The sequence below is a fragment of the Mytilus californianus genome, unplaced genomic scaffold (genome assembly GCF_021869535.1).
Source record: "Mytilus californianus isolate M0D057914Y unplaced genomic scaffold, xbMytCali1.0.p SCAF_13, whole genome shotgun sequence".
In the NCBI taxonomy this organism is placed as follows: Eukaryota; Metazoa; Mollusca; class Bivalvia; order Mytilida; family Mytilidae; genus Mytilus; species Mytilus californianus.
In genome coordinates this window covers 29,037,560-29,053,198 of record NW_026262615.1, presented here as the reverse complement: position 1 = coordinate 29,053,198, position 15,639 = coordinate 29,037,560, and the positions used below count along the sequence as shown (strand labels likewise).

The window sequence follows — 15,639 nt, the reverse complement described above, 5'->3', positions numbered from 1 at the left end:
CAGTGAAGAATACCTGACATACTGACACACGGATGACATATTTGGCAATTACCTGTTTGGAAGCTAAGCTGACATTTATTTCATGACAATTAACTATTTTTATTTAACTACATCCCTGTCCGATTTATTTATAACGCTTCATAATTGTAAAAATCCTATCTTGCCGAAGTGAAAGAAATTTAGCCCCACTTGTGAAAAAAAACGGCAAATGAATCCGCTACACGCCCATTGAAATAAAAATAGAACAACACAAGTTTATTCAAAACAATATTTCCGTAAATAAATACGTATATTTTGAAAGTTTTCTATCAAATCTTTTAAATATTTCATAAGACACGTCTTTTTCTCGGCCCGGTGGCGGTGATGTGTATTCTTTGATAAAATCAATCAACCGCGACTAATCTAAAAATAACTGATTGTTGTGACCAATCAAAAAATAATTCATCGATGTAAATATAGCTGATGAAGTAACTGTGAAACTTTATTAAAAAAAAATGTTTTGTCCATTCCCGGTGAAATTACGTTTACTTAGTTTTATTTTAAAATACCAGAGACTACACCAAATTTTAAATTTCTACTTTTTAAAGATCACAGTAAAATAACGATGTCAAACACCCGGCCGTTTTTGAGGTGAAATGTATACAGGAAAAGGTTATACTTTTTATTTAGCACAGAAAGATATGCATTGGAGATAAATCTGACTATTTATTTATTAGCTGACTGGTAACTTCTATTATGTAACCCAAGTCTCGATGTATAACCATCTAATCAAGAAGGTTGTAAAATCCCGGCATGCGCGACGTGATGCATCCAATTATTAGTCGGATGAGTTTAAAACACCTGTGGAGTCTTGTCACTTGTTACTTCACTTTCAAAATATCGATAATAAATATTTTACACAGTTATAATTTTCACACATAGCGGGATGCATTGCGGCAATGATGAAAGCATGGCGGTCGAAATTTATGCGTAGCGGTACCGCAATGCTTGAATAGCCTAGGGAAAACACTGGATATAAGCTGTGTGCAGCTTGTTTTCAGATCCTACATTTTTATATATTTGTAAATTCCATGAATAAATATGTTTAAACTACAAAAAGCAACATTTGAAAACTTTATTAATTTTTTTTACCATAACAATGATTATGTTGGTACAAAAAAAAATGTTTTAATGGAAGACTACATATCATATAATAAATGTCACATTGTAAGTGTTAAGATACATTAACTTTTATTTAGGTGGATAATTACTCATCAATTGAGGTGCTCCTGTATTGGAGGATGATTCTCAATACAGTTACAGAAAGAATGAAAACTGCTGTTTCTCTCCCCAACCTTATGTATCCCCATTGCTTACCGCGAAAATTGACCTACAAATTAAAGCATTGATGTTTGAATCATGTACAGCAAACATAATTAGGTTGAAATAAACAAATACCAATTTTAAAATCGTACACCATTTCTGTGAATGATTTTAATCGTGAGTAAAGGATATCCCTGCTTCTGCGTAGTGTGGAATTCCAACCATGACGTCACTAAGTTGGATATATTTAGAATATTTCGTAATACTGATTTTTCCGGATTGTAAAAGTAACTTAAATAGTGTAAGGGAGAGCTCAAGATACGATAATTTCACGAGAAATAAATGGGAAATGTGTAAAAAAAGTGTTTCAAGTCTATCTGTTCATTTGTTTATCTCCTAAATTCATCAATTCAGTATGAAATTTTGAGGTGTTTTCCAATTATAAACACAAAACGATTGACGTGAGAGGCTTGGAAGTCTGGCCAAACAAATAGGGAATTAACGGCTTAAAGCCGTCTTTCCCAAAACAAGCAATTATTAATTTTAGGAATTTCTTGTTGTTGCATGGTTTTAAATTCTGTGGATTAATTTTTTTGGGGGGAAACTATTTTTCAAGAATTGATAACATATAAAAAAGAAGATGTGGTATGATTACCAATGAGACAACTCTCCACAAGAGACCAAATGACACAGAAATTAACAACTATAGGTCACTGTATGGCCTTCAACAATGAGCAAAGCCCATACTGCAGTCAGAAGGCCCCGAAATGACAATGTAAAACAATTCAAACGAGAAAACTAATGGCCTAATTTATGTACAAAAAATGAACGAAGAACAAATATGTAACACATAAACAAACGACAACCACTGAATTACAGGCTCCTGACTTGGGACAGGCACATACATAGTATTTTTGTGGGTTGTATAGAAAATTAGTACATTGTTGAACATTCAAATTCGTGGTTCCCCTATACCCATGAATTCCACAAAAATTAGTATTCCTTCATTAATAATGAATCCACAGTTATTGAGTTTGGCATTCTTCAGATTTCTGTCAAAAATAAATTGCACAAGTCAATTTTTGATTATACACAGTATTGTCTTTGGTCCATGAACTGTATATTATCAAACCCATGAAAACTATTTCTTGGGTCTTTTATTTAACTATACCTTTGACTTTCCTGGCCTGCTACTTGCTCCAGTCACATTCCTAAACATATAAAAAAACATATCATAAATAACAACAAAGGAAATGGTTTATTAATGGTCAAACATTGAAATTTCAAGTTAAGCAATTATAATAAACATTTGATAGGTATGACAATAAATAGCTGCACTATGAGCGTATGATACACCCGTCGCTTTTTCAAAGAATAAAGTTCAATAACTTCTCAATGTCATATCAGAAATTTATAAAAAAAACTAAAGAGATGTTATTTTAATAGCTATAAACCAGTCACCAAAATTTCATGAAACTGCTCAAAGCACTTTTGAATTATTGTCCCAAAACTGGAAAATCATCCCTTTTTTATCAATAAAATCCCATAACCAGATAACTCGGAAATGTAAAATCTAAAATTTATAAAAATCGAAAGGGAGCTCACGTCAATAGATAAAAACAATTCACTAAAGTTTCATGCAAATTGGTTAAAACGTTTTTGAGTTATTGTCTAACATGTTGACGACAGACGGACAACAGTATACCATAAAACATCCCGTAAACAGGCGTATAAAAAAGAAAGTAAAACTACATGTGAAGTAACAAAATATGTTAGTTTTGGTACATTTATTCAAGTTATATGATATCATGGATGGTGATGCCATAATTGTGTCCTTTTTCATATTTCATTAATATATATATAGTCTGGACAAGAAAAAACTAGAGGCTCTAAAGAGCTTGTGTCACTCACCTGGATCAATGTGCATCTTCAACAATGGCTACTCTCCATCATTGAAAACTAGAATATAACTCAGGACTTAAATCATCTTGTCAATCTTGATTTGCTGAATATTTTTTTCTTTTAAATTTCTCTCTATCAACTACATTTTTGCCCCAAAACATAAAAATCATCATTCAGGGGCAGTAAGGCTAAGATAACTGGACTGACGATTTTTTTTACAGTTTCTATCTTCTATATAGTTCCCCACCCCCTAAAAAAGCATAAAAAAATCATTTAAGGGCAATAACTCTTGTAAGTGGTCAACCAACAATTTTGGCTATGTATGACCTATTTGTAGATCTTGTCTTGCTGACTTTTTTTAATTTTTAAAGTTTTTATTGTCTATTACAATTTTCAAGATAAAAGACAAATATGCAAAAATGCAAAATAAAATTGGAAAAAATTGTCATTTAAAAGCAAAAAAAAATAATAAAAAGTGGAATGACAGTTAGACAGTTGGTAGATCTCATCATTTCCAACATTATCGGGATTTTTCTATCTATAGCGGGTTTTATGATAAAAAACAAAAATGAAGTCATTCTGTTCAGTAGTATAGAAGAAATGTGTAACAAAAAATTATAAGTTCATTCTCCATTTTCAAAGTATCTGCAAACAGGAAGTTGGTGTCTGACAGTCCGATAAGTGCTCACACTTTACATTCATCCTTGCCAAGCTGCTGACCAAATATGAAGGGGTTCTGATAAGCAAATTCCTCGGAAAAGTGTGACGACAAATTTTGAATTGGAAGTACAGAAGGATGAACAGACAAGATTAACACAATTTAGTCCCAACTTTCAGAATGAGAGTATAATAAGTCATTCTGTTTAGCAGTTTGAGAAAAGTGTGAACAAAATATATATGTTGGAGAGAGAGACAAATGGAAGAACATACAATAACATTTAAGTTTAACCCCCACTCTGTTTATACATTTTTATATGTGTTGAATTAAACTATTCCATGTGACTTCTCAAGTGCATTTTATATTGATTAGAAATACCCAAGTTTTTGCCTTTATAATAAGCATACAGGCGTTAGCGTTTAACAGAAATACCAAATGTATACACCAGAAAAACTGTCACATATTTCTTTTAAGGACCTTATCACAAGGTCGTGACAATTACTTACAGATACTGTTTGATCTCAGACTGCTTTTTTCCTGCCTCTTTTTTCCTCTGCGCTATTTTCTGTGAACAAATTAAAAGTGAAATCAGAACATAAATGTAAAGATTAGCAAACCTACTAAGAATCACCATACATAAGGCCGTTTTCACAGAAAGATGATGATCTGTGGCAGTTTAAGATACAGTGACAAATTAAATGAATATTCAGATTGAGAACATGTTTATACATGAATATGAACCCCGCTTTGCAAGAGACTGACACTCTGAGCAGGATTTTTAAAGTGTTAAAGCTATATATAGCTCACACGGTAATAGGAAGACATGTTAAATCTTCACAGACACATTACTCTCACTGTGAGAAGACAAACTAATTTATGGTTGACCTACTTGGAACAGAACAACAGAAATAAGCGTATCATATGTCATTTTGAAGATAAATTAAGTTTCAGGGGAAAGGACTACAGTGGAATCGAAATATTGAGAAGTTCGCCCGACTGAGTGTCAGTTCTCATTAATGGGAGTTGGGAACCTTGTGCTATTTTTAGGTATTCATGAAAAAAAAATCAAGAGACAAGTACCTGTGTTTTATAGACAAAGCTTAAATCTACCAAAAACACATTTATCCTATCTAAAACCATATCATCAGAGGGACTTGTAAATTGTGAATACTGAGAATTGTTTTGCCTGTGAAACCAAACCACAAATTTTAACAATTGTTGAAACCACTGAAATAACAAGCCTAAGTTTTGCAGGTCACTAACAATTTTTTTTTACAACGGCTTACTTATCTTTAATAATCTCAGTTGCAAAAATTACATGCACATTCAGACTTACAACATTGTAACTGTGATTAACCTAGAAACAGTATATTAACTTTCAAATAGACAACTGTTAAAGTGTAATCAAGTGGAATCAAGGCCATTAAATTATTTTGGTTTTTTTCAGTACCTGGAATTTTTTTTATTAACTTAAATATTAACTTAACTTTAAACATAAAGTATTTATTTATGCAAATTTGCTTCTTTATCATTTCAAGAAAAGAAATATGAAAAAAAAAAGAAGAAAATCTTTAAAATTATCATTAATGATAGTCATGATTGTGCAATTAATCCAATAGTCAATTTACAGTTTCAGTTGTGTTACTTATTGTTTTGTCAATATTTCATAGCCTTAAACATAATTGGTAAACCCTTTCAACGCTATACACGGCATATGCTGCGATGACAAACACCGCCCACAACTGCTGTTTGTGGCATATGTCGCGATGACAATGGATTTTTCATACAGACTCGTAACCATTCAGATTTCATTCCGGTCCTCTCTAATTTTTCCTCGTATGAATTGAGGATATACAAGGTCCCATTTGTGCTTGAAATTGCGGGAATTTTAATGGTAAAAGCATGCAGTAGAAGAGAATTAAAAAAAAAAATTTTGACAAATGCAAATGGCGGAAATCAAAATAGACGCTGTAAATATGGAAATATTTCAGCATTTCTATGGTGAAACTGACAATGAGGAATAGTTAAAACATTGTAAAAGGTTTCCCTTTATCTCAATGTGTTAATTACATTCAAATAGTGTAACGAAATATGATTTGGTTGATCTTTATAGACGTAGAAAAAGGGGGGGGGGGGGGGGGGAAACGGAGGTTTGCTGAAAATTTTGAGGACGGAGCCACTTATTTGTGCCACATTTACATTATATGTTGTGTATGGTGCAAATACGCTACTGAATCAAGCAACTGGTGTCTTCTTTATTATATGGCAGATAAAACAACAAAATAAATGAAGATTAAAAGTTGTTTTTATTCAAAATTCAACACAAATACAATAATTTACACCTTTTACCTGTTAATTACCTGAAAATGCAGGTAGCTTGATGAAAATTTTACTAAAATAATTGCATAACATTACAGTTCATGCTCTCCTGAGCATTTTTCATGCACTAACTTTGTCTGTATCTCTAATAATAAAAAAGATACAGCAGCCTGAAAAGGAATATACTGTTCTAATGAATGAACACCAAAAAAAATGCAGCAGCAGCAGCCATTTTTCTATTTTTTTTGTGTAGCGTTGAAAGGGTTAAAAGACAAAACTTGGTAAAAAGTCATCTTTAGAGGATAATAACTTCAATAAGGAGTTTTGTGATTGTTTAAGTCATGTTAATAGCATTTTTTCAAATCCTACATTACTGACCCTATTTACCTTTTACTGCTGTTTATAGTTTCTATCTAACTATTAGTTTTCATGATTCTTTAAACCCACTTGTTTTTGTTGATACCTAAATTTCAAGTTTAACCCTATCTTGCCAACTTTGTAGTGATTTTTATTTCAATTTTCTTAATTCCTCAATGTAGTTAATAGTTTACATATTCATAACAATTTATATTCAGATTTTTTTTTATTTTGTCTCTGTTAAATTTATTCTCAATTTGTCCAAGATTCAGTGTGGTTCAGAAATCAACATACCTCTTTTCTCTCATTCTCTTGTCTAATTACGTTCAATTTATATATCTCCCTTTCATCTTCTGGCAAACTCTGTAAATAACTCTCATATTCCTCAAATTTCTGTTTTGTGATCTAAAAAATCATTTTAAAAAAACAAAGATTAGTCTCTACTATTTTCTAACATTATTAACATGATTAAGGAACCAATGAAAATTTGAAATAGCAAAATTAATGTATTTCAATGCACCGGTATGACAACAACAGCCCAGAAATGTAAGAAAATGGAAACGTACCTTTTGAGCATCATCAATGTATTTTTGTTTCTCTTGCTCACTCAGATTTTTCCAATCTTCTCCATTTTGTCTCATGGCATCAGTGTTAGGTAATTTGCCTTTTAGTTTGTGCAAGTTCTGAGATGTGAATACTTGAAAAGCAGACCTGAAAACAAACAATGTATAAATAAATGGAGAATGTGTCCATGTGACACAGATGATACCCCTGCTTGCATATAATGTTATAAAGGAGCATAACTCAAGAACAGTAAAAGTGATGCAAACCAAATTCGAACTTGATCTGTGTTTTATGGTAATAAGCATTGTGTATAAGTTTCATGTAAAATTTGGTTGAGGCAAACTAAAGTTAGAGAACAGAAACTAATTTTGGGACGTATGTAGGGACAGACAGATGGAAGGACAAGGGCAACACTTAATGCCCCCTCCACCACGTCGGGGGCATAATAATTACATATTAAAGGCTGCATATAGCTAAAATCTCCTACATTGGGCTGTCCTATAAAAACATGCATAGTACTAAGGGAAGGCACTTTAAAATCACAACTATGGGTGGGTGTCAAGCACAGAGAAAATGTAAGTGAATATATAACCTCTACATATGGAAATGAGATGTCCTAATGCTTATACAACTGCATACCAATTATCATTGACCTACCACTAACAGTTCCCCTTAAACTGACCTAATCACAAACTAATACATGAAAACTAAGCAAACGTTTCAAAGTCAATAGACCATGAATGAGGGGGCGGGGCCAAATAATCTCCATGGAAATGAGATATGCCAATGCTTATACAACTGCATACCAAATATCATTGACCTACCACTAGTGGTACCCCATAAACTGACCTAATCACAAACTAATACATGTAAACTAAGCAAAGTTTCAAAGTCAATAGATCTTGACTGAGGGGGCGGGGCCAAATAATCCCCATGGTAATGAGATGTGCCAATGTTAATACAACTGCATACCAAATATCATTAACCTAACACTAGTGGTTCACCATGAACTAGACCTAATCACAAACTAATACATTGTTGACGCTGCCGGAAACAGCATACCTATGTCTCACTTTTTGACTCTGTCAAGGCAAGACAAAAATCTAGACCTATTGTGTTCTGCTATTTTACAATCCAAGATGGCAGAAGACACTCATACCACCATAATACATTTTATACAGTGCTGCAACTTTGAAATGAAAATACTATTTTATTATAAAAAAATATTAATTTTATCAGTATGAAATTTGGAAAAATACTCATTATCATTTGAAAACTAAACAAGAATCTGTGTTTCAGGGGTTTCATTATTTTTTTAGACTGGAGGTACCTTTGAGATTATAGGGGGAACCAAACTTAAACGGCAAGGGGTCTGGGGGCCGCTTAAGGCCCCCAGTGGGTCCAGGGCTAGCCCTGGTAGGGGGACCAGGGGGGCAAAGCCCCCCGAAGCTCATGGATTTTAGGGATTTCAGCCTTAATTTTTTGCTTAAAAAAATAGGGTAAAGTCTGTAATATTTGCTTCAATTTTGGGTAAGTTAACATTGAATTGTTTTTTTTCTAGACATGCTAGAGTAATGATCTGAAAATACATTGCTTATAATTATTTTGTAATCAGTTATAAAATATGTATGACCATGGAAGTATTATATTGTCAATATAATACTTCCATGGTATGACCTATAACGCAGGGGTTTCATGTGAAATGTTGTTTAAATGTTTTGTTTGTTTTTATACTTTTATTAAATGTTTTGCATTTGTTCAATTTTGTGAATGAAATTTCATAAGTTACATAGTATATTATTAAAAAAAATTGATAATAAAACTTGTTGTAACTTTTTTTTTATTGCTTTGTTATAATCATAACTGTGTCAATTGTTTGTGTAAGTAATTTAACAGTGTCATGCAAACAATTAAACAAAATAAACAATAAACATGCTCTCATGCAAAACAACAAACAAACGTTTTTGATATATGCTAAGTGTTGTGATGGTTGTTCTTGTCCGAAAAAAACAACATGTATTCAACTTTCACTTAACTTTAATATTCATAAAAAGGGGTGATTGTGAAATGGGGGGGGGGGGGGGGGGGGGCAAATTAATCATAGGATTCTTGACTATAGTAAGTAAAAAAAAAAAAAATTTCACTTCTTCTTAGCTGTCTTTTTTTTTAATTTTAGAAGTCTTAAATCTCGTCAGATGTTATATTTTGTAAACGTAACAGTTATGTTAGTTCAGATTGTAAAATGTTTCACGATGTCTTACACTAAAAAATTCAATCACAACATACATGTAGAACACATATCGTGAAAACGGAGATCAGTGACAACGTCCAACGGGAAACGAACTGATTTGATACGATTAACGATTTTTCTGAATTTCATAGAATGTTCACCTTTATTAAACCTTTTATTCATAAAATAATCTGTGATACAAGCTGCTTTCCTTTTATTAGACATAATATTGCTGTTGTTGTTTAAATTCATCAACAATTTGCCGCTTGAAAATATACTGCTAAATCGTCGCATTTTAAAGCGCTCTTACGATACAGATACAGACACATGGTTTGTAATTATCACTTCTCCTACTTTGGAGGTGTGCCTAAATTGGCAGAAGATAGATCTATACTTTAACGCGGACCTCGACGAAGACACCTATAAACATACACATGAACCGCGTAGAACGGAGATTGTCAAGGAATGAAAGAAATTAGATTTGAACGATCTTCAAAAGAATTTTACACATTTTTTTTTGTATTTTTATTTTTTCTGCCGGTACCAGACGCTTCCGTAGGCGGGTAAAAGTACCGGGTACCGGGTATTAATGAATGCACTGGTGTTTGTATATATATATAGCTATATAGGACACCATGCCCCCCCCCCCCCCCCCCTTTCCTTGCATTAAATTTCTATATTCAGTGAACATTTAAAATGGTGTCAAAACCCAAATTTGGCATATAGTTTAAACAGTTTCCATCATAATGAAAATGAGTAGATAATAACTTGATGGTTATCTACCAGACTACCTTAATCAAAAACTTGAACCTGATACCATGGATACGGGACAAACAGACTTAAGGAAAAACATATGCATATGCCAGAAAACATAATGCCTCCCTTTACTATTATAGAAGGGCATACAAATGTTGACCAAGGGAAAAACAATAACTTATCATAATAAGTTCACCAATGAATTACATACAAAATATAATTGTGGACTACTGTGTGTAATTATTGTTGTACAGCCCAAGTTCTGCATTAACTGTTAGTAATTTTGTACAGCTTAAGTTGTGTATTAACTGTTGGTAATTTTGTACAGCCCAGAATCTGCATTAACTGTTAGTAATCGTGTACAGCCGAAGTTCTGCATTAACTGTTATTAATGCTATACAGCCCAAGTTCTGCATTAACTGTTAGAAATTTTGTACAGCCCAAGTTATGTATTAACTGTTAGTAATTTTGTACAGCCCAAGTTCTGCATTAACTGTTAGTAATTTTGTACAGCCCAAGGTCTGCACTACCTGTTAGTAATTTTGTACAGCCCAGGATCTGCATTAACTGTTAGTAATTTTGTACAGCTCAAGTTATGTATTAACTGTTAGTAATTTTGTACAGCCCAGAATCTGCATTAACTGTTAGTAATCGTGTACAGCCCAAGTTGTGCATTAACTGTTAGTTATTTTGTACAGCCCAAGGTTTGCAATTTTGTACAGACCAAGTTGTGCATTAACTGTTAGTAATTTTGTACAGCCCAAGGTCTGCATTACCTGCTAGTAATTTTGTACAGCCCAGGATCTGCATTAACTGTTAGTAATTTTGTACAGCTCAAACTATGTATTAACTGTTAGTAATTTTGTACAGCCCAGAATCTGCATTAACTGTTAGTAATCATGTACAGCCCAAGTTCTGCATTAACTGTTAGTAATTTTGTACAGCCCAAGTTCTGCATTAACTGTTAGTAATTTTGTACAGCCCAAGTTCTGCAATAACTGTTAGTAGTTTTGTACAGCCCAGGATCTGCATTACCTGTTAGTAATTTTATACAGCCCAGGATCTGCATTAACTGTTAGTAATTGTGTACAGCCCAAGTTCTGCATTAACTGTTAGTTATTTTGTACAGCCCAAGGTTTGCAATTTTGTACAGACCAAGTTGTGTATTAACTGTTAGAAATTTTATACAGCCCAAGGTCTGCATTACCTGCTAGTAATTTTGTACAGCCCAGAATCTGCATTAACTGTTAGTAATTTTGTACAGACCAAGTTCTGCATTAACTGTTATATTTGTACAGCCCAAGGTCTGAGTTCGTGCGTAATTTTGAGAGTCACTAATATATTGTTTATTTAAATTGACACTAAGACTTACACTTTTGTTGGCTTCTTCCTTAATGTTGTCTTTGATATAAAAAAAACAAAAAACAAAAACCATTAGGTAATAAATACTTTACATAGATCAAAACTGAATTCAATTCATGAAAAATGTCAGAAATAGAAAGAGATATAAATCTCATCAAATTGATGTATGAAAATCATTACTACAAAATGCATTATACTTATGAATCAGCACAAAATGACAAATGTAGACAATAAATAATTGAAATAATCAGTGTGTGTTGATTAAGGACTTTCTGTTTTGAATTTTCCTTTGAGTTCGGTATTTTTGCTATTTAACTTCCTTTTTTTCAAAGGTTATGTACGGTAAGATAAAAATCATAAAATAATTCAACAAAGCCAAGGGTAGTAGTTCACTCTCTGAAATTTGTTGGTGCAAATCACAAGGTTAGAAAATTTCTTCCAAGTGAATGATAGTTAAAATGAAATTATTATCTTAAAGTATACGACAAATTAAAAGCACATTTTCTTTTTAAGCGCAAGTTTCATAAAATTGAACAGAAAATGTCTATTAAACAAAGTAAAAATATTCTATAAAAAAAAGCAAACATAATGTGCGAATTCTATTCATACCTTAGATTTTGACCTGATTGTATCTTAACTGATTCCTTGACTATACAATCTTTTATTCATATCTCAACTGATTCCTTGACTATACAATCTGTTATTCATATCTTAACTGATTCCTTGACTATACAATCTTTTATTCATATCTTAACTGATTCCTGACTATACAAACTTTTATTCATACCTTAACTGATTCCTTGACTATACAATCTGTTATTCATATCTTAACTGATTCCTTGACTATACAATCTTTTATTCATATCTTAACTGATTCCTGACTATACAATCTTTTATTCATACCTCAACCGATTCCTTGACTATAAAACCTTTTATTCATACCTTATCTGATTCCTTGACTATACAATCTTTTATTCATATCTTAACTGATTCCTGACTATACAATCTTTTATTCATACCTCAACTGATTCCTTGACTATAAAACCTTTTATTCATACCTTAACTGATTCCTTGACTATACAATCTTTTATTCATACCTTAACAGATTCCTTGACTATACACACTTTTATTCATATCTCAACTGATTCCTTGACTATACAATCTGTTATTCATATCTTAACTGATTCCTTGACTATACAATCGTTTATTCATATCTTAACTGATTCCTGACTATACAATCTTTTATTCATATCTTAACTGATTCCTGACTAAACAATTTTTTATTCATACCTTAACTGATTCATTGACCATACAATCTTTTATTCATACCTCAACTGATTCCTTGACTATAAAATCTGTTATTCATATCTTAACTGATTTCTTGACTATACAATCTTTTATTCATACCTTAACAGATTCCTTGACTATACAATCTTTTATTCATATCTCAACTGATTCCTTGACTATACAATCTTTTATTCATATTTTAACTGATTCCTTGACTATACAATCTTTTATTCATATCTTAACTGATTCCTTGACTATACAATCTTTTATTCATACCTTAACTGATTCCTTGACTATACAATCTTTTTATCATACCTTGAGTTAATTAATTCCTTGACTATACAATCTTTTATTCATACCTGGACTGATTCCTTGACTAAACAATCTTTTATTCATACCTCAACTGATTCCTTGACTATACAATCTTTTATTCATACCTCAGCTGATTCCTTGACTATACAATCTGTTATTCATAACTTAACTGATTCCTTGACTATACAATCTTTTATTCATTCCTGGACTGATTCCTTGACTATACAATCTTTTATTCATACCTCAACTGATTCCTTGACTATACAATCTTTTATTCATACCTCAACTGATTCCTTGACTATACAATCTTTTATTCATACCTTTAGTTAACTGATTCCTTGACTATACAATCTTTTATTCATACCTTAACTGATTCCCTGACTATACAATCTTTTATTCATACCTTAACTGATTCCTTGACTATACAATATTTTATTCATACCTTAACTGATTCCTTGAATATACAAACTTTTATTCATACCTGGACTGATTCCTTGACTATACAATCTTTTATTCATACCTGGACTGATTCCTTGACTATACAATCTTTAATTCACACCTCAACTGATTCCTTGACTATACAATCTTTTATTCATACCTTGACTGATTCATTGACTATACAATCTTTTATTCATACCTCAACTGATTCCTTGACTATACAATCTGTTATTCATATCTTAACTGATTCCTTGACTATACAATCTTTTAATCATATCTTAACTGATTCCTGACTATACAATCTTTTATTCATACCTTAACTGATTCCTTGACTATACAATCTTTTATTCATACCTCAACTGATTCCATGACTATACAATCTGTTATTCATATCTTAACTGATTCCTTGACTATACAATCTTTTATTCATATCTTAACTGATTCCTGACTATACAATCTTTTATTCATACCTCAACTGATTCCTTGACTTTGAAACCTTTTATTCATACCTTAACTGATTCCTTGACTATACAATCTTTTATTCATACCTTAACAGATTCCTTGACTATACAATCTTTTATTCATATCTCAACTGATTCCTTGACTATACAATCTTTTATTCATATTTTAACTGATTCCTTGACTATACAATCTTTTATTCATATCTTAACTGATTCCTTGGTTAACTGATTCCTTGACTATACAATCTTTTATTCATACCTTAACTGATTCCCTGACTATACAATCTTTTATTCATACCTTAACTGATTCCTTGACTATACAATATTTTATTCATACCTTAACTGATTCCTTGAATATACAAACTTTTATTCATACCTGGACTGATTCCTTGACTATACAATCTTTTATTCATACCTGGACTGATTCCTTGACTATACAATCTTTAATTCACACCTCAACTGATTCCTTGACTATAAAATCTTTTATTCATACCTTGACTGATTCATTGACTATACAATCTTTTATTCATACCTCAACTGATTCCTTGACTATACAATCTGTTATTCATATCTCAACTGATTCCTTGACTATACAATCTTTTAATCATATCTTAACTGATTCCTGACTATACAATCTTTTATTCATACCTTAACTGATTCCTTGACTATACAATCTTTTATTCATACCTCAACTGATTCCATGACTATACAATCTGTTATTCATATCTTAACTGATTCCTTGACTATACAATCTTTTATTCATATCTTAACTGATTCCTGACTATACAATCTTTTATTCATACCTCAACTGATTCCTTGACTTTGAAACCTTTTATTCATACCTTAACTGATTCCTTGACTATACAATCTTTTATTCATACCTTAACAGATTCCTTGACTATACAATCTTTTATTCATATCTCAACTGATTCCTTGACTATACAATCTGTTATTCATATCTTAACTGATTCCTTGACTATACAATCTTGTATTCATATCTTAACTGATTCCTGACTAAACAATCTTTTATTCATACCTTAACTGATTCATTGACCATACAATCTTTTATTCATACCTCAACTGATTCCTTGACTATACAATCTGTTATTCATATCTTAACTGATTCCTTGACTATACAATCTTTTATTCATACCTTAACAGATTCCTTGACTATACAATCTTTTATTCATATCTCAACTGATTCCTTGACTATGCAATCTTTTATTCATATTTAAACTGATTCCTTGACTATACAATCTTTTATTCATATCTTAACTGATTCCTTGACTATACAATCTTTTATTGATACCTTAACTGATTCCTTGACTATACAATCTTTTAATCATACCTTTAGTTAATTGATTCCTTGACTATACAATCTTTTATTCATACCTGGACTGATTCCTTGACTAAACAATCTTTTATTCATACCTCAACTGATTCCTTGACTATACAATCTTTTATTCTTACCTCAACTGATTCCTTGACTATACGATCTGTTATTCATACCTCAACTGATTCCTTGACTATACAATCTTTTATTCATACCTCAACTGATTCCTTGACTATACGATCTGTTATTCATATCTTAACTGATTCCTTGACTATACAATTTTTTATTCATACCTCAACTGATTCCTTGACTATACAATCTTTTATTCTTACCTCAACTGATTCCTTGACTATACAAT

At 31.7% G+C, this 15,639-nt stretch overlaps 1 protein-coding gene and 1 long non-coding RNA gene across 4 annotated transcripts in view; both read right to left on the bottom strand.

Annotated features, from left to right (window-relative positions):
- The window catches only part of LOC127723472 (nucleolar protein dao-5-like), a 47,599-nt gene that overhangs the window by 10,109 nt on the left and 21,851 nt on the right, over nucleotides 1-15,639 (bottom strand). Inside the window, exons 7-11 of the mRNA XM_052230123.1 lie at nucleotides 11,461-11,489; nucleotides 7,105-7,249; nucleotides 6,833-6,943; nucleotides 4,369-4,427; nucleotides 2,474-2,513 (exon numbers count right to left, since the gene is read on the bottom strand). Of these exons, the coding sequence (XP_052086083.1) occupies nucleotides 2,474-2,513; nucleotides 4,369-4,427; nucleotides 6,833-6,943; nucleotides 7,105-7,249; nucleotides 11,461-11,489 (384 nt within the window). The remainder of the gene's footprint in view (nucleotides 1-2,473; nucleotides 2,514-4,368; nucleotides 4,428-6,832; nucleotides 6,944-7,104; nucleotides 7,250-11,460; nucleotides 11,490-15,639) is intronic.
- Nucleotides 12,071-14,635, bottom strand: LOC127723480 (uncharacterized). 3 transcript variants are annotated; one of them, XR_007992091.1, is made up of 4 exons: nucleotides 14,442-14,635; nucleotides 13,984-14,035; nucleotides 12,858-13,039; nucleotides 12,071-12,315 (listed from the first exon to the last, which is right to left on the bottom strand). It is a non-coding gene; the product is annotated as an uncharacterized LOC127723480 (long non-coding RNA). The 3 variants fall into 3 exon arrangements; XR_007992090.1 differs by lacking the exon at nucleotides 14,442-14,635 and having other exon boundaries at nucleotides 13,984-14,152; XR_007992092.1 differs by lacking the exon at nucleotides 14,442-14,635 and having other exon boundaries at nucleotides 12,071-12,276; nucleotides 13,984-14,152.